We start from the raw sequence: 19,394 nt of genomic DNA on the forward strand, positions 1-19,394 counted from the left end.
ACCCCATTGCCAAAACGTCATACGCAAGTCTAAACGAAGTGCTTGCTGGTCCCTGTAGTTTTTATGATCACTTGGGTTTTTGTCTTTTTCACATCACAGTTCATTCTATCAGTTACATTTTTATTTTTGGTCAGGTAACTTACATATTTTTACTTAACATGGAACAAAGTAGTCAACACATAGTTCATATTTATAAACGTTTGATCAGTTTGGGGATAGGGGTACATACAGTACAAATGTATTTGCTATGTACACAAAGCTAATCATATGTAATTGGTTATATATATATATATATATATATATATATATATATATATATATATGACGTATAATTGCAGTGTACAAAAATGAATACAAAAATATGATTTTTTTTTTTTTTTGGGGGGGGGATGTACACAGGTTTAAATTATTTCAGGACGTTTCGGACAAAAGCCCTTCTTCAGCTGAGAAGAAAAAATGTACTTGGGTGGGAGGAAAAAAAATATATTAGGTAATCAAATGACTTTTTTTTGTTTGTTTTGTAAGTAGACAAATTTTCCAACAGTAGAAATGGCAGAAGCTACTGTTCGCTAGACTGCGCATGACAGAAAACAGCTGCGAAGTGTCGCCGTTGACGTCATATCTAAGAGTCGTATCGTAGTTAGAAGCCTTCGGTTCTGAGGCCTGTTTTTTTTATACTCAGCAGTTAAACGCGAATTATGTTAAGTTAAAACACGTAACTTGGGCCAAACCGGGTCAGAACCAGTCCATGAATTTTTGGGGTATGATCTGAACCGGACCGAAAACCGGAGATCACACACCAATTAGGAGGAAACAGAATTGAGGAACCAACTAGCGGACTCGCAGCAAGCTGTGACAAGATGACATCAAGGAGGTAAGATGTGATTAAAAAATAAGAAAAAAAAAAAAAAAAAGTCATAAGCCCGACACCCAGGTTTACAAAATCAAGTTGAACTTACATTGTTATTGTGCAGTTGAATCACTTTTTCAAATCAAATCTGAGAGAGGAAGGAATTTGAACACATTAAGATTTAGTAACATTTCTTACCCGCTGAGTGTGTCGTTTGGTTGTGTGAAAGAATCAGAATAGAGATTTTGTGATGCTCGGGCCAGTGGTAAATTGCTGTACAGATAATGTTTTAACTACGAATAGTTTAAAACAGATACTTAATAATGGATTTTTGTTTTAAACCGCCATTCGTAAATTACTGACGATTTGTGTCACTTCATTAGACCCTACTGTACTATTATTATTATTTATTTCTTAGCAGAAATTTGTTAGTTATTTCTTAACTTACAATTGTTACAAGATATCACATTATTTCACATACAATTACCCATTTATACAATTGGGTTTTTACTGAAGCAATCTAGGTAAAATACCTTGCTCAAGGGTACAACAGCAGTGTCCCCCACTGGGGATTGAACCCCCAACCCTCTGGTCAAGAGTCCAGGGCCCTACCACTACTCCACACTGCTAGAGTCCACTACTCCACACAGCTATGCTATAGCTACCCTGCAATAAAAGGAAAGTGTGTGTGTGTGTGTGTGTGTATATATATATATATATATATATATATATATATATATATATATATATAATATGTGTGTATATATATATATATATACACACACACACACACACGCACACACACTGGATTTAGTTTTTTTTTTATCTAATGCACGAATGTAAGTTTCTCAATAGGAAATATGTTAAAATCATACTTCTGTCTGGTGAAAATATCTGGTGTTAACGACCCTTTACTGGACATTATCAGTGGCTAACCTTTAAGTATAAATCTGCACTTTATTGACTACATTATTGACTGCATGTGTGTGAATTAGTCAGACCTTTGTGAGCACTCCACCCTCAATTGAGACACTCTTCTTGGGATGGTATGTAATTTGTGGATTTTAATTACTTAAAGGTACGCCCTATGAGTTCTGATGCAACTGCAAGGTTAAGAATAGAGGCTATTCCATTGCTACGCCAAGTAAGGAAATGGCTTCCACCTCCAGATTTTTATTTCACAAGTGGTGTAACCCAGCGTGCTTAAAGAAAAATGGCAACATTTGAAATCCAAGGTCTTGAATGGATTGATACCTTGGCACTTTTTTACTCTAGCACCTTTGGCCTCTACTTTTGTATAAAATCAATCACTGTATTTGTGCATAAACTTGACAATTTAGAGAACTCTTTTTGCAGCCACATTTCATAGTGTTCAGTGTGCCGATCCAGTACATGATTTCTGAACTGTTAGTGATCTACGTACCTGCACCTGTTGGACACTGTTGTTTCAGCGCAGTCGATTGCATCTTGAAATCTAGGGTATTGCCATCACGCCTGGACAATTTGAATTCAGTTTCTTTTTTTATTTGTTTGAGGCCTATCAATCTAACAGCAAGCAAGCAAACCCCATTTAAGATGTGTTCTTGTTCTGTTACTTCATTAAGTGAAGATTTGTTTTAATGACATTTAGCATGATCTGCTCAGGGGAGCATACTTTGTTTGAACTCTTATAACGTTGAGTCTTTTTGTAAGTTTAAATATTTCACCTATATGGTCAGGGCTGATTTACCTCTGAATTCTTTGACTGCAAACCTATACTGTAGCATTTAGGATTAGGTCTCTGCCTTTGGATGATAAAGACGAGGGTTCACATTTATTTTCAATACTTAGAGTATTTTTATATACTTTTTTTATTTTTTATATGATATTACTTAAAGCTTGCTTTTTATTGTCTTCTCCAATACCACAAAACAAAGATACCTGACCAAAACATTTCACATGGCAAGTTAGAACATCTTCTTCTTTGCTGATCACTGCAGGTGGTTTCATCCAAACATCACGGGTGTGGAGGCTGAGAACCTGCTTCTCACTCGAGGGGTGGACGGGAGCTTCCTGGCCCGGCCCAGCAAGAGTAACCCTGGGGACTTCACCCTGTCTGTCAGGTGAGTGACGCTTCTCTGTTTGAGGATATTGTGAAGTGTGGTTGCAAACAAGGTCCATCCCTGAGAGATCTGGAAGCGCAGCCTGTCGCTACCAGCCAGCTTCTGTGCTGGCGGTTATTTGCAAGCAGTTGTTCTAGGATTCACCTCTAGCAACTGTTCCTTTTCAACAGGACACCTGCAAGTCAGCTTAGTAAAACAACTAGCTTGTGTCTGTGTGTGTGTTCAGATTTAAAAGGTGTTGCAGTTGGCTTGGTAATACATGGGCAGGCATCATTTTAAAGCTGTCGTATAGCTGCCCTACCTCTCCTAACACAGACCTCTTTCCACTGTTCAGAGACTATCATAAGTAAATAAGACTGCTTATCTATTTACTTATAACTCCCTAAATGCTTATTGTATTGAGTTGATAAATCACCTCTAGGGATTAATAGGTTGGCCATTATTTTGATCCGTCGCAGTTTCCATGAATAATATAGACCCCATGATTTTTTTGCAGGCGAAATGGAGCCGTCACGCACATCAAGATCCAGAACACAGGAGACTACTATGACCTGTATGGAGGGGAGAAGTTTGCCACGCTGGCTGAGCTTGTGCAGTATTACATGGAGCACCACGGGCAGCTGAAAGAGAAGAATGGTGATGTCATTGAGCTGAAATACCCACTGAACTGCGCTGACCCAACATCGGAGAGGCGAGTTCAAACACAATGCAGAGATCACAAATGCGCAGTACAATTCTGTTCATTTGAACTGTTTAAAATGTATTCAGGGTTGAAATTTTCATCTTCCATGTTTACGAGAACTATCATCAAATGGAATGAATATATCCAGTATAATTAGTCCCATGGAAGATAGGACTTTTGTATTCATTTATCAAAAGTATTCTTTCTGACCACAAGATGTCTCTCTTGCAGCAGTTGGTTTACTGAAACATACTGCATGGCGTTTTAGATTCAGACAGATTTAAGGAGATTTATTACGATGGAGAAGCTAATTGTGTACAAGAAAGAAGAGATCGCTGCCTTTTATTGTTTTGGGGGTGGAAATAGTAGAATCATTTTTTTTTATTTCAGACATCCTTAATACATTAAAAACAACATTTTCTATAAATCCCACATTAAATATATTATTCCCTATCCTTCACTTGTCTATATTGATATAGTGGAGGTACATATGACACACTTACCTCCATATATCTAGAGGACTGCTGATCCAGCTGTGATGAAACATAGTCAGGACATTCTTTAACTGTAGTGTCAGAATCTGGGGATATACAGAGATCATGCCTGTTTGTATGTCTTTAAATATATTCCTTATTACTAGAGAACTGCTTATCCAATATCAAAGTGATAAAAACCTAATTGAGTCTTTACCACAAGAGACTATGTCTCATAATCTATGGAAATGTGGCGGACATGGTGTGGGACATCGGAGAATAATGTTTTATAATGAGGATTTTGTGGCGCGTCTCTGTGCTCAGGTGGTTCCATGGACACTTGTCGGGACGGGAAGCAGAGAAGCTGCTGACAGAGAAGGGGAAGAACGGCAGTTTTCTGGTGCGTGAGAGTCAGAGCCACCCTGGAGACTTTGTGCTGTCGGTGCGGACCGGAGATGACAAGGGGGAGAGCAGCGACGGCAAGCCCAGGGTCACTCACGTCATGATCCGCTGCCAGGTAACACAACCAGCTCCATTAGAGCCCATCAAACCTCACCAGCGTGGACCAACCCTAGGCTCTTGAGACAAATTTGACTCGCTAAGCTCCTTATAGAACTCTTTCAATTTCACTTCAGAATACAGCAGAGAGAAAAATAACATAGCTGTAACTCATGAGCGTTTTTTATATCTCAGGTTTTTTTAATATTAAAGAGATTTAGTTTATAGCGTCTACATGTTCTTACTTGTTTAATATTAAGCGTGTTCTCTGTTTGATTCTAAATGTGTTTCTGTGTAAATCGGGCGTGGTGCCCTAAAATGAAAATAAGCAAAAATACAGTATCTTAATTGTGTGAGATGTGCTGAGTCTGTCAAACAGAATTGCTTCTCTGCCTGTGCAGTGTAAGCACTGGCCACCGGCCAGCTGCTGCTGCACCCCTTCCAGCACTCACAACTCATCCAAGGACTAACAGGGTTGACATGACTTTGTCATATATACAAAACGACAGCCTGGTACTGAAATGAACAAGGCTGCTGCAGTGTTTGAGTTCCACCCAGTCTGGAGGTTCTGTTGAGGGTGAACCCACAAACTGTGGGTCATGCAGTAGAAGTTGTCAGGACACAGCATTACACAGGGAGATTCAGCACCAAGATATGACTGTGTTTTGTTGTGCTCAGCCGGATCTCAAGTTCGATGTGGGAGGTGGAGAGAAGTTTGACTCTCTGACAGACCTGGTGGAACATTACAAGAAGAATCCCATGGTGGAGACTCTGGGCACTGTACTGCAGCTCAAACAGGTATCCCGGGAAATACACTTGAGAGAATAGGACTTGCAGATCTGCATACAGAGCTGTGCACACCATGGACCTATTATTATTATTATTATTATTATTATTATTATTATTATTATTATTATTATTATTATTAATAATTATATATATTAATATAATATATATACTTTTTCATATATATATATATATATATATATATATATATATATATATATATATATATATATATAAATATATATAAAATCTATTTATTTAACCAGGATCGAGCCCTTGTAATATACATCTAATTTGGAAGGGGGTCCTGGCAAGAGGCAAGAAATAACATTATAAAATCAAGGGCAAAAAGAGACAAATCATTCACACAGGACAAAAACAATGATAAAAGTGATGCAAAATAATATAGACAATTCCAATTTACATTTACATGGTCAAGGGCAGTATTTGCAGGATTTTTAACTGGTCAGATTTAAAAAAAGTATTTATGAGGGATTTAAAAAGGTTATACAGCTGGTTTCATAGACTTTGATTTGCACTAATCTTGGACTACCTTGCCATTGAATAACATTCACCACAGTGAAACCAGGCCAATGTGTGTTACTCCATTCCAACTTTATATACGGAAGATGTATTTATTTGATCTTTTAGAACTTCAGAGCCACCACATGGTTTTGCATCAGTTCTATATTCCCTAGTCTCTGACAGTGTGGGATATTTTGTTGCACAATTCCCAGTCCTTCCTGAGTTTAACATGTCCGTATCTTCCAGCCTCTGAACACGACCCGGATTAACGCTGCTGAGATCGAGAGCAGAGTGCGGGAGCTGAGCAAACTGGCCGAGACCACCGACAAGGTCAAGCAGGGCTTCTGGGAGGAATTTGAGGTGAGGGTGACACTCTGTGTGGATCTGCTTCAGAATACACAGTGGAAACGGTGGTGATGCAGCTGTGTGCAGTTAAAAGGCTGTTAGTCACTATGAGGGCATTACCCATGAACAGTTTAGGCTATGTTGAAGAATTTGGAAAGAAACATTTTATGCGAGGAGTAAAACTATTTTAGTAGTATTAATTTGTCATTTAGCAGACGCTTTTATCCAAAGCGAATAAAACTAGCAGAAAATAAACAGCTTCTACTGTACCTGCAAACTGAAGAATTTTTGTGTACTACACCTTTAAAGTTGTTTTATTCCTTTCTAAAATGTGTTGTTGCACTTGCTTCCCAATAGGGCCCTTCTGTGTTTTACTTTACGATATCTGTAACTGATTAACATTGGTTTGTTACAGATCTGTGTAGGTTTATGTGATGTGTTCAAATCAATGGCTTCTGATCGCTTTTATAGCCATGATGGCATTTTTCCAATATGCCGTTTTTTCTCTCGTGTGGAATTTCAGCAGGATTCCTTGGCTAGCTGTCCAACTTGAAGAGGCACACAGTGCACTGCCTTGTATGGAACAGCTTGATAGTCAATATCTATATATAGTTTCATTCATTTTCAGTTGTGAAAGTGGACACAAGGGGGTGCTGTAAGATTTGATTTGCTGTGCTTGCATGCGGTTTCGACTCCCATTTCCAGTCACATTCATTCATTCAGGTGCCTTGCTGTTTTATGGTTTAAATCTAAAAATGCTAAGATTTTCCACATGATTTTGCCTGAGATGGCCTTCAGGTCTAGTTGAGAGTGCTCGTGTTGAATAGTGACCTGCTGTGTGGTTTATTAATCACACAGTGTCAAGGCAGAAGTTGGCTGGAGTCTGTCTACAGAATAAATATACCCCACCAGCCCACCCCGCTTTTTGGATTATGAATGCTGTATTTGTAATACATGATTGATTATTTTTATATATACATTCTACTGCTTAAAACTGTGCCTGTACCCAACTACCTTGGATTCTAATCTTGTAATTGTCAATGACAGATTATGTTGTACATACCGCTGTAGTATTTTCATTTATTGCTATTGAAACATTGTGTTACTGTAATGTGTTTCCCACATGTGTGCATTTACTACTGTTCAGTATTAGACAGCTCCAGGTATTTAATGGACCTTGTATGCAGTTATTAGTATTGGAAGGTTCTGGTAAGAAGTAGAGGTATTTGTATGCAGTCTTTTAGAGCTTGGAACTCATAATAGCCCTGGACCCAGTTGAGGGTTTCAGAACATCCCTTGTTTAGGTATATTGAAATGATCAGGCGCAAGAAGTCTGAACAAAACCTGGCTGGACTTTTAAGTCACAAATAACAGAAGCAGCATGCTTGACCCTGGAGTCAAGGGGAGTTTGTATTGGGATACACCACCACAAAAATGACAGCCAGCTGAAAATCTCTCCAGGTTACAGCATTCTAAAAACAATACTTTTTTTAAAATAATGTAGTTCTCTCTTTTTTTCTTGCAGACCCTCCAGCAGCAGGAGTGCAAGCTGCTCTACAGTCGCAAAGAAGGACAGCGAGCGGAGAATAAAAACAAGAACCGCTACAAAAACATCCTGCCATGTAAGACTTTCCACATTTGTGGTGTTCTCCTTGGGGAAACGTTTCGGAGCTACAGTGATGTAAATTTCAGCTGCTGTAGTTGTACCAGGTTCGGTACAACAAAGGCAAGCTCTTGTGTAATCGGAGAACGAATTTGTATTGGAAAGTCAAGTTACAAATGAAGTAACCTGCCAGCAACAATGTACTGCTGTAGCATTTTAAAATGAAGCGTGTTTTAAAACCATTACAATACGGAAGTACATTGATTAACTCTTTCAGTCCTGCGGGACACTGTATGTTAACATGTGCTGTTGGAAATCACGTTGGAACCTCACGAGTCTGAGGCAGTGTATAAATATATATAAAAAATGTTGTTCTCATGTATAGTCAATAAAGGAGTGCATTGTTCAGTTTGGTTAAACACTGTAACTGCGGACTGACCCTTTGAATTCCTTCAACTGGGATTTTCTTTTCTTCTGCCGTTGCTTTCCAGTTGATCATACTCGAGTGATGCTAAACGATAAGGAAATCAATGAGCTGGGCTCGGACTACATCAATGCCAATATAATAATGGTAAGTACAGTAATACTTGATGATTAAAAAAAAAAGTTAGTAATGGAGTTATTTGGCCCCTGGTATACAATAGATTAATCTAAAAAGCTCAAGCATGGTTTAATAGGTACTTAACTCCTAGCAAACCTCAAAACCTACAGCGAATTACAACTGAGTGCACCGTGCAGTTTTTGACATGATTATTCTGTAAATGTACTTACGGTGCATCAGAAAGAATTTTCCACTTGATTAGATACTTTTTCTTTCATGGTGGTTCCGAGAAATGTAGCTAAAACCATTGGACACCTCGAGAGATCGATGAATCCTCACAGCAGGGTAGTCTGGATTGTAATGCATATTGTAAAAATATCTTCAGCGTGCCACTCCTGAAACATCTTGGAGAAAGAATTCTACTGCATTCTAGTAAAAGCATTTCGTTCCTAAAGCTGATCTTGTAACCTCTCTGCCTTGTCTAAATAAATGTTTTGTCTTCAGCCTGAAGTTGAGGTGAAGTGCAACAACACAAAGCCGAAGAAGAGCTACATCGCTACGCAGGGCTGCCTGCAGAACACCATCAGCGACTTCTGGAGGATGGTGTTCCAGGAGAACTCCCGAGTCATCGTCATGACAACCAAGGAAGTGGAGCGAGGGAAGGTAAACGGAATAACCGCTTTTTACACTTGACTTGCAATAGCTTGACATCCGAAACTTCAGTATGTCGCCCATGTCAGCCACTTGCCAGCAAGACACTTCTAACTCGAGATGACGTGTACAGTGATTGCTTCAATTCAGAATCCTAAGGTGTAGGTAGCTTCTTATATTTGTGTCTATATCTGGAGAATTGCTCATCAAATTCATTGCTGCTTCTTATTCTTTACTGTTCTGTACATACTATTGATATATGTCAAGTTTTTCATCATGCTGATTGCTGTAATTTAGATTTGACTGCTGTGGTGGTGGGTGTATGTTTCTTTTTTTAAGGCACTTTCATCTGAGCTCAGGAGCAGTTCTTCAGCTCTAGTTACCAGCTATAGACACATACAAGAGATCAGCAGAATTTTCTTTTATAGAAGTAAGAGCCAGGGCTAGCTAGATGGTGCTGACTTAGCATAAATATCTGTCCCTTTTTATTTTACTGATGAAAGGCCCAGTCCCCCCCCACCTCCCATTCAGCTGCAGAAGATCTCTGGTCTACTTTAGCCCTTCAACCGCTGTTGTTTTTTTGTTTTTTTCTTTTGTGTCTTCAGAGTAAGTGTGTGAAGTACTGGCCGGACGTGACTGTGCTAAAGGAGTACGGAGCCATGCGCGTACGCAACGCCAGAGAAACCTCGGCACACGACTACATCCTGAGGGAGCTCAGAATGTCAAAGGTTGGCCAGGTCAGGATCACCACTTTTCCGTAGCTTCATCTAGCTTCCCGAGAACCAGAGTGATTAGAGAACACATTTTACAAGGGAACATAGAAATGGTCTGTCTGCAGTTTAGCCTTCCATAATGAAGATCAGGGAGGGTTCGTTCAAAGATGTGTAAGGTCAAACTGTTTCTGTAAATGAGCTTTCTCTAGAATAGCCCTATTTATTTTTAGCAGTCTCCTAAAAAGATTTGGTTCAGAACATGCGTTTTATTGAAGAGAATCTAAATCAAAAGGGTGGCGGGATAGTGCTTGCTCTGGACCCATTTTCAAGGGGAGCTGTGTGTTGCAGGGGCCCGATGACGAGCGGACCGTGTGGCAGTACCACTTCCGAGCATGGCCGGATCACGGCGTGCCTGGTGACCCTGGCGGTGTGCTGGACTTCCTGGAGGAGGTCAACATGAAGCAGGAGAGCATCCTGGAGGCTGGACCCATCGTGGTGCATTGCAGGTGAATATTGTCCGCACCCCTTTTAACAGCTTCCAACTTGTCATTAACCAGCCAGCTTCCCCGACTGACTAACATTCTTAGAGTCGCGAATATTGAAGCTGCTGATGATGGCTTTTTTAAATTTAGAAAAAAATAAAAAGCAGCCATTATGCTTTGTGGCCCGAAATGTTATGACGGTTGGAATTGTAATTTTAACCACATTGTGTCTTACTAGTCTTGTACCATTACAGATGAGTTTTCATTTGATAATTGCGGGCCATTGTTTCATTTCACACTATCATCGACATGCATGCAGAACAGTTTTTTTTCAGGCAAGTGAAATCTCTAATTTCATTGCTTCACATGCAAACCAAAAATGAATAGCAAATGCATTGACATTGCTTGTCTGTACACTTGAGAGACTTGGGATTTTCTAAAAGCCTATTGGTTTTTTTAAAAGCCTTTTCCTTTTTCCACTGCAGCGCTGGCATTGGACGAACGGGAACGTTTATTGTGATAGACATGCTTATCGACGTCATCCGAGAAAAAGGCAAGAGCTTTCAATGTTACACCGCGGTTACAAAATCTGAATGCCCCATTCCCAAACCTTCCACTGCATCTTATTTTGCCATAAGCATTCTCATACATTGAAAAGTATCAACTAACACGTCGCTTTTAAAGAAGGATTCTGACTATGGAAAAACATTTATAATGGTAATAGAATATGCATTCTCTGCTTTTTACTTAATCATATTATAGAGCTTTTATATTTTGACAGAAGTCAGAATCCATAACGGCAGTGCATCACACAGCACTATTACACTTTCTTTACATTATTTCTATACTTAATGTTAACCTTGTGTCTTATACTTCTGTCTTTTTTGCTTACTTATAATGCTCAAGTTCTACTCCTCTCAGTGAATCTCATTGGTCACTTTTAGAAGTTGCAGCAGCTGAATTCTGGTGTTCACTGGAATGTTCCATTGTGTCCTGCAGGGGTAGACTGTGACATAGACGTGCCCAAAAGCATCCAGATGGTGCGATCGCAGCGGTCAGGAATGGTTCAGACCGAGGCTCAGTACAGGTTTATTTACATGGCCGTACAGCACTATATAGAAACACTACAGCGCAGGATCGAAGAGGAACAGGTGAGAATCACTGAGAACTCAATACCCCTCACAATCTAGATAGAGGGGCCTTGTTAGGAAGCCTCTCAGAAATAGCATTCACTGTTAGAAAAAACATCTAGGAGTGTATCGTTGCCATCTTCTTAGAATTGTTCTACGCGTGATCAAAATTGAGAAGAATATTGTTCGTTACATAGCTAGTCTGTGTTTCTGTTTTTATGCTCTTTTTACAGAAGAGTAAAATAAAAGGAAGAGAATATACCAACATTAAGTATTCGTTGACTGACCTGTCGGGGGGTGACCAGAGCCCCCTGCCCCCCTGCACCCCCACCCCCGTCTATGCAGAGTGAGTATCAAAACCTGAACCACAGATAATATGCCGCTTGTTTCTGTTTCAAAGTCTTAATAGTGGCCAGTAGATTATAAATGAAATCTGCAGATGATTTAAGAGTAAGTAGGTTCAAGTGATATTTTATTAGTTTATTTTATTGTTCCCTTGCATTTCTGCAATGCAGTCATTCAGAGTGCTTCTTGCATTTGAGTAAATGAGACACAGTTTTTCTCCTTTACTTTGATATCTGTATAAATATACTAATATAAAGACATTTGGACTAATCTAGCTTATGTTACATATATCTATAGCAGCCAACTAGCACTGAAAATCATCTAAAAGCACCTTAAATGCAGACTTCTCCAAAGAAACCACAATATTTCAGTACTTGCAAAAAGAACCACTCGGTATCAGGGTTGGGGTCAATTCCATTTCCTTTTTAAAATCAATTCCTAATTCCAAGTCCTTCAAAGGAATTGGAATTGATATTTGAGACGTAATAATTGTGATTGTTCAATTGCTTTCATTTGAAGCCAGTGTAATTGACTAACAAACAGTGATTTCAATTGAAGTAATGTGTTGCCACTGTGAGCAGCTCATTTGAATACTGTCAATTGCAATTTTGATCAGTGGTTAGTTTGGAATCGATTTAAAAGGGAATTGGAAATTCATTTTAAAAAGGAATTGGACATGGAATAGGAATTGAAAAACAGGAATTGCCCTCAACCCTGCTTGCAAAAATCATGAAAAGGTACAGAGAGAGTAGAAAAATGACTTTTGAAACTACTTTCTCTAAAGAAAAATATTGCCGTTGCAATAATGAACCCCAGGATATCGCTGTATGCTTTGCAAAAAAAGTCAAACAAGCCTCAATTACAATACAAAGAATACCACGTGGCAGCAGGTGTGCTATGCAGAAGATTAAGATGGATATAAAAAAAGAGAAATGGCAGTTGGTTTCAGCAATAGTTGTCCTAGAGGATTATCCTGGCATACAAATGTAACTTTGAAGTGTCAAGCAGCCATTTTGTTAAATCCACCACTTCTACTGTACATCACTGCTTCAATGAAGATCCTGTTTTTGCTTCAGAACTGCCATCTGTGTCTCCCTAAACAACAGATGGAATCTGTAATGGAAGCTGGTCTGCGTCCAGAAGCAGAGAAGTGAACTTCATGTCTTACTGTTTTCCACCAGTAGATGTAGCTGTATCACACCGTCTCAAAACCCAGACTGTGGAACACTTAGTCAAAATGTTTCTCATTGAATTGAATTTAGCACAGTGGAGTGTTTTATATGTGTGAATGTGATCCAATCTGGTACACAGAGTTGGTCTTGCCACCATAACCACGCTGTTTAAATTTATTTACAGTGTGAGAGATGATAGTTCCAGAGTCTACGAGAACGTGGGTTTGATGCAGCAGCAAAAAAGCTTCAGATGAGGTCAACCCGACTTGAGTTTCAAGTTGAATGAGAAGGTAACAGCAATAATAAAATGTAGCTTTAGCCCGGTGCATGTTTCTTAATGACCAATGTGTTCCTTTTAACAAGTTGATGAATTTAGTTCAACCTGCATCACAATATGGGAGTGATCAGAAGCCACTTCTGAAACTTTGTAATGCATTCTTTCTGCAGTCTGTGCGGAGTCTTTGTCATTTATAGATTTACTTTAGAACCAAAATGAAATTTGGTATTTTTTAAAAGTAAGAATCATTAAACGTTCTAAATCCATTTATTCAGTATGCCAAAGTTGAGCAATATTTTTTGTATATAAAAGCATTTATTAAACATTTTCCCTTAGGTGGCATTCATTTTAGAATTTTGAATGTCCAAAAAGTAATTTATAAGCCATTTCGAAGAATGTAAATCCTATTTATCTTTTTATTGTTTTTGTTTTATAGATTATTTTAGATTGTTGTAAACCTGCTCCAGAATGCCTGTGAAACGGTTAAGAGAATGAAGACTGAATACTCATGGTGTAAACCCTTTCATTGGCCTATCTAGTTTGTTTTTACCCTGATGTGAAAACCACTGTGTCCTACATGGAGCCTGGTCCTTCAAATCCACTGTGTCCTACATGGAGCCCGGTCCTTCAAATCCATTGTGTCCTACTTGGAGCTCGATCCTTCAAATCCATTGTGTCCTACATGGAGCCCGATCCTTCAAATCCATTGTGTCCTACATGGAGCCCGATCCTTCAAATCCATTGTGTCCTACATGGAGCCCGATCCTTCAAATCCATTGTGTCCTACATGGAGCCCGATCCTTCAAATCCATTGTGTCCTACATGGAGCCCGATTCTTCAAATCCATTGTGTCCTACATGGAGCCTGATCCTTCAAATCCATTGTGTCCTACATGGAGCCGGATCCTTCAAATCCATTGTGTCCTACATGGAGCCCGATCCTTCAAATCCATTGTGTCCTACATGGAGCCCGATCCTTCAAATCCATTGTGTCCTACATGGAGCCCGATCCTTCAAATCCATTATGTCCTACATGGACCTTGATCCTTCAGATCTATTATTATTTATTTTTTTTTTTTTTGTTGAAACATTCTTCTGAAATTTGCCATTTGAACTTCAGCACTTGAAAGGGTTGGGACTGAAATACTGTACACTTATTCAATTTATAGCCATTATATATATATATATATATATATATATTTGATTTAATAATTGCTCACTTAAACTAGCCAACCAGCATCATCTCTATAAAAGCTGTTTTTGAAAGTATTGACATTTCTTGTACAATACTGAAAAATAAGTTTACCAATTTAGGCAAGAACAGTTTTGATGGACAGTGAATTGTATGCTTTTTTGTCTCTTACTTTTCCTTTTCTCTCTCTTTAAACCTTTGCAATAATTTTTTAAAACTAGACTGGATGCTTTGTATAAAAAGGGATTGAGTCAGTATTAGACTAAAGCATCAGCAGTCTGTACGTGACTTCATTGCACTAAACTCAGTGCTGGGAGAACCGTTGTTTGCGCTGTCCTGATCTGCCTGATTGTGAGTACTTTGGTTATCATATAGAAGTCAGGATTCTGAAAGGGGATGTTTGTATCGAACTCATGCATCCGTACCTGCCAGCTTTTTTTGTTAAATTGTCGCAGAGCAGCTAGCAGTGTAGAGACTTGACCACATAGTCAAAATAAATTGCCTGATTATTCTCTGACAGCATTTTTAAGCCATCGTTTAAGTTGGGAGCATTCTTTTGACTAAGCTCACTTTGTAAATGGGGAACTTGATTTAGACAAAATGCATGTTTTTAATTGGGAAAACAATTGTCCAACCTTGGAAGAATTAGGTCTGAAGAATAATTATTGAACAAGTTCTAAGTAAAAGGGACCTAATATCTTCTGATTTGTCTCTGAATTGAAAGGCAGCGACTGAAGGATTTGACTGTATTTTACATATTGCTGTATGGTGCAGTGTTTCAAGTTCAGTCTGGTTTCAGTTCAGTCGCTTTGTGTCAGTTCTGTTTCATCTTCAAAACAGCCTGCTGCTTGCAAGTCTTTCTTTCAAAAATTGGGTATAGATGTTCACCTTTACCAAGCCAGTGTTTCTACAGTACTACAGGCATTTTTTAAAAAGGTTTGTAGCGCAATGCTTGTTTTCAGGGACGTGCTAGCAGTAGCTAGAGCTTCTAGTTCCTCTTACCCATATTTATCTGAAACTGTAAACGCTAGCAAAGGGCCGTATGCTCTTGGATTATGCTTTATTGAATAATTTTCATGATCCTGTAATAGGTAATACTTCTGTTATCCTTGGGAGATGCCTGAGCTCTTCACTGTTTTTATTTATTTTTATGGCCAATGATCACTTGAAGTACTGGTAGTGGGTTTATTATAGTTGAAAATGATAATGGGGTGTGGTAGAGACACTTGACTTCAGTGTTGAAGCTTTGTAATGTCCTTTAATAGCCTGCTAGTAAAGGGGTACTGCACAGTGCGGTTTGGTTTGTTTTTAAAGGATTTTTGGTGCAAGACCAAAAGTTTGACAGAAAGAATTAGAACATGAGACAAATTCTGCTTCAGTTATTAAGCAAATAAGTGGCTATGCCAGGTGAATTTGAGTGTGCCACACATCATGCGGAGCAGGGTTAAACAGTGATGGATAGTGCCACACATCGTGCGGAGCAGGGTTAAACAGTGATGGATAGTGCCACACATCGTGCGGAGCAGGGTTAAACAGTGATGGATAGTGCCACACATCGTGCGGAGCAGGGTTAAACAGTGATGGATAGTGCCACACATCGTGCGGAGCAGGGTTAAACAGTGATGGATAGTGCCACACATCGTGCGGAGCAGGGTTAAACAGTGATGGATAGTGCCACACATCGTGCGGAGCAGGGTTAAACAGTGATGGATAGTGCCACACATCGTGCGGAGCAGGGTTAAACAGTGATGGATAGTGCCACACACCGTGTTGTAAACTTAATCAGAAACACACTTGGTATGTGTTGCTAATTTCTTGTGCGTTGCCTGTTTACAGGCTAAAACTGTGGTCCTGATGGGCATTTCTTCCCACGAGCTTTACCCTTTATTCCCTCTCCTCTCAGATAATTTCATTGCTTTTGAGACGAATGTCCCTAGCCAACGAAGTTACTGATTTCACAATTGTTCTAAAAATGATTATCGGTCACTGCCCTGTTGACCACTAAGATCATTTAGATTTTATATATTAATTTTTAGTATTGATGTTGCCTGACGGGATAATGGCAACATTTCAATAAAAAATAAAAGATTTCTATCCAATATGAACTTCAACTTATTCATCATTGGTGGCCAAATGTGCTGCTAATATGTAAGGAGAAACGCACATAGAAATTCCTGTATACTTTTTTCTGAGAATATAAAATTAGTAAATGACTGTGCCATACATTATGGTTTTTTAACCCTTCAGAAGTATAGTACATTACTGTATTACATGTTACTAATTAACCCCAAAGGTTTTTGCCTTTGCCCTGTTGCTACCATACAGCAGGTAGCGATAGGATTTAGTCCATTGAAACACAGAGTCCATCACACTTTGCAGCAGTAATGGCTATTTCTGGGAGAATGTTAATTATTTTATAGTACAGGCAATTGAAACAGTAGCACAGTTAAAGGATATTGCCCTGAATGGTGAAATCCTTCCAGCAATGGTCCATTAAATGCATGGTGGTGATTTCATCAGTATAATGTGGTATTAAACAAACACAAAAAAAACCACTCTTTTTTTTTTTTTTTTTTTTGCAAGGAAAATATGCCTCATTTTGCTCCACAGTGGTTGTGTAGGTCTTACGACACTGGTGTCGGCACATTTCAGAATATCGCTTTCATAACCTCTTTCTGCAGGACTGCAGCTTTCAATTTGTTTGTGACATGACGATCGTGGATAGGATATCCCCAGCAGTCATCAAGTGAACAGGCTGCTTATTACAGTCGACATGTCAATTCATGGATGTCAGTGCAGCACTAGTTTAAAGAAGCCCTGGCAGTGACTGCCTGTGCATGTCAGTAATGATTGGGGGATTCAGGATATACACGCTGGGAGGGTTTTCTCCACAGGTGATCATTTTAATAGTTTCCAGCTAATTCTACCCAAAAGGAACCCACAGACCTCCAGTCTTGTCAGATTTTGTGACAGAAAGGCTTTGTGCTTTCTTGAAGGCATGTGTATGTCTGACCCATCAAGGGAGAAGCATTCTGCTTTTTTACACCTCCTCTGTTTAATGCTTTTCTGAGACTCCGTTTTTGGCATTAATCTTCTTTTGGTGCTGGCTGTCAGTTTGTCGTTGGTTATTTTATTTATTTTACAATCCAATAATATTGCCACTCATTGTTCCTCTATTGATGAGTACACCAGTAACCATTAGTGGAATTGTTTAGATAGCTAATCTGTATGTTTTGTGTTTAAGTAATGTTTCATGAATATTGGTGGTTAATTTCACATGTTATCTTGTTATTTGGGACATGTGTTTAAAAAAACAAGGGATCTTGTAGTTGCAGCACTCTCCTGGAATTTGTGCAAAACTACCCCATTTAGCATTAACATAACATTCAGTGTCCCTAACTTTAGGATGTCTGTTCAGCTGTAGTGTGACTAATTTGAAAGAATGTTACCAGCGAAGCTCTTAGGGTCACAGTTTATATTTTAAGGAAGGGATCTAATGGCTTTGCGAGAAAAAGCTACAAAAGGGATTTTCTGTACAGAATCTATGCCTCAACGGACATCACCCCTCGCGATGTAAGAACAGAATCCACAGCTGTGCAGTTCCCACCCTGAAATTGACTTTTTAAAGCCACGCTGCCCATATTAAAGGGATACTTCTTTATTTTGTCTCCATATTTAGAATTCTTACCTGTTCAGTATCCTAATACGTGTGTTCTATATAATATTCTTATTGTTGTTTATGCTTGGATCATATGATAGGATATTAAACAGGTAGGAAATAACGTGTTATTATGGTGAATATATTAACAATAAAATAAAGGTAACATGCAGATGTTTTTGGCTGATTTTAATCTTGGACTGCCTAATGGTATCTTAGGTAAGGTAGTCCAAGATTAGAGCTGATTGGACATCTTTGAAACCAGCAGTATCTGTTTAAGCAGGCAATGTTGTAACTCTTACAGGTGTTGCATACATGGCTGAGAATCTTGTTTTCCTCCAGCTGCCAAATTGAGTTTCTCTGCATTGTGTGTTTTCCACCACAGTGCAGTGCAATCCCAGCTGTCACTCTTGTGGAGACAATGACTTGGGGTCCTGTCCACCACAAGTCTGCGTCTCATGGGGGATTGACTGTTAGTATTCCATTGCTCCCACACATTTAAAGAGGCAGTCCTTTTTTTGTTTCTTTCTTCAGCTTTATTCAACCAGCACTTTCTTGTTAAAGAAGCCCTTCAGCCAGTAATCGACACCTGACATTAAATGTGAATTTTAATCGCCCTGGATATCTTTATAAATAAAAAATATAAAAAATGCAATGTAAACTGACTCTATTTTTAAATTCTTATATCTTGTATATGAATACCGTACTACATAGAGGAGAGCATACTTTAAATAATTCAACCGTAATACCAATATTTATGTAAATATATATAACCTGGTAATTACTTTTTCACTAGGATTTTTAATCATACATTTTTGTTGGAAGTCCTTGGGTTAAAGTAAGCCATATAGAGCAGTAGCGAATTAAGGTTTATTTATGTGTCTGCAAAGCGAATTGTTGCTGATCACCATACACCATCCTTTTTACCTAACTGAGATAACAAATGAATTACAATTGAGTTCTGTATTGCCTTTTTGTCCTTCTACATCATGTAGTATACTTACACTAGATTAAATATGTCCTTGTTTTAATGTACAGAAATGTTAGTGAATGTTCTTTTGTTTTCTATATTTATACTGTTCTGTGGGTATTCGCTCAATTGCTTTGCTAGATGTGCTGTGATTCTTATTGATTATTATAAGAGTAAAAAAAAGAAAATGTGTTTGTAATGTATCAACACTAAACATAGGAATAAAAAAATCATTTTATACAAAATGATGTGTTTGGAGCTCAAATTATTTGATGCACATATGCACTAACAATGCGGTACGTGATGCACGCATCTCCCTTTGAACCAATGTGTTTGGGATATTCTGCTTAAGCAATTGGTAGATTTTTTGGGGGCTTCTTTAGGCATGCAAGAGGCCATG

At 38.7% G+C, this 19,394-nt stretch overlaps 1 protein-coding gene across 2 annotated transcripts; it reads left to right on the forward strand.

The window, feature by feature from the left end:
• Positions 1 to 581: 581 nt before the first annotated feature.
• On the forward strand, positions 582 to 19,239 carry LOC117426726 (tyrosine-protein phosphatase non-receptor type 11). 2 transcript variants are annotated; one of them, XR_009330509.1, is made up of 17 exons: positions 582 to 874; positions 2,830 to 2,952; positions 3,449 to 3,643; positions 4,432 to 4,624; positions 5,284 to 5,403; positions 6,163 to 6,276; positions 7,787 to 7,883; positions 8,356 to 8,435; positions 8,910 to 9,068; positions 9,662 to 9,793; positions 10,118 to 10,275; positions 10,737 to 10,804; positions 11,251 to 11,402; positions 11,615 to 11,727; positions 13,083 to 13,188; positions 13,612 to 13,644; positions 13,703 to 19,239. XR_009330509.1 is itself a non-coding variant. In XM_059033246.1 (16 exons), the coding sequence occupies exons 1-15, from the start codon at positions 861 to 863 to the stop codon at positions 13,150 to 13,152; spliced, it is 1,788 nt and encodes a 595-aa protein (XP_058889229.1). In that variant the 5' UTR covers positions 582 to 860; the 3' UTR covers positions 13,153 to 13,188; positions 13,612 to 19,239. The 2 variants fall into 2 exon arrangements, 1 of the variants encoding a protein (XP_058889229.1); XM_059033246.1 differs by having other exon boundaries at positions 13,612 to 19,239.
• The last annotated feature ends 155 nt before the right edge of the window (positions 19,240 to 19,394 follow it).

Source organism: Acipenser ruthenus, chromosome 11 (assembly GCF_902713425.1).
Source record: "Acipenser ruthenus chromosome 11, fAciRut3.2 maternal haplotype, whole genome shotgun sequence".
Lineage (NCBI taxonomy): Eukaryota > Metazoa > Chordata > Actinopteri > Acipenseriformes > Acipenseridae > Acipenser > Acipenser ruthenus.

Excerpts from the sequence above, each read along its gene's own strand:
- LOC117426726 (XM_059033246.1), top strand. Across the intron at positions 7,884-8,355 it reads CTACAAAAACATCCTGCCAT|TTGATCATACTCGAGTGATG; the intron begins GTAAGACTTTCC and ends GTTGCTTTCCAG. Across the intron at positions 11,403-11,614 it reads GCAGGATCGAAGAGGAACAG|AAGAGTAAAATAAAAGGAAG; the intron begins GTGAGAATCACT and ends CTCTTTTTACAG.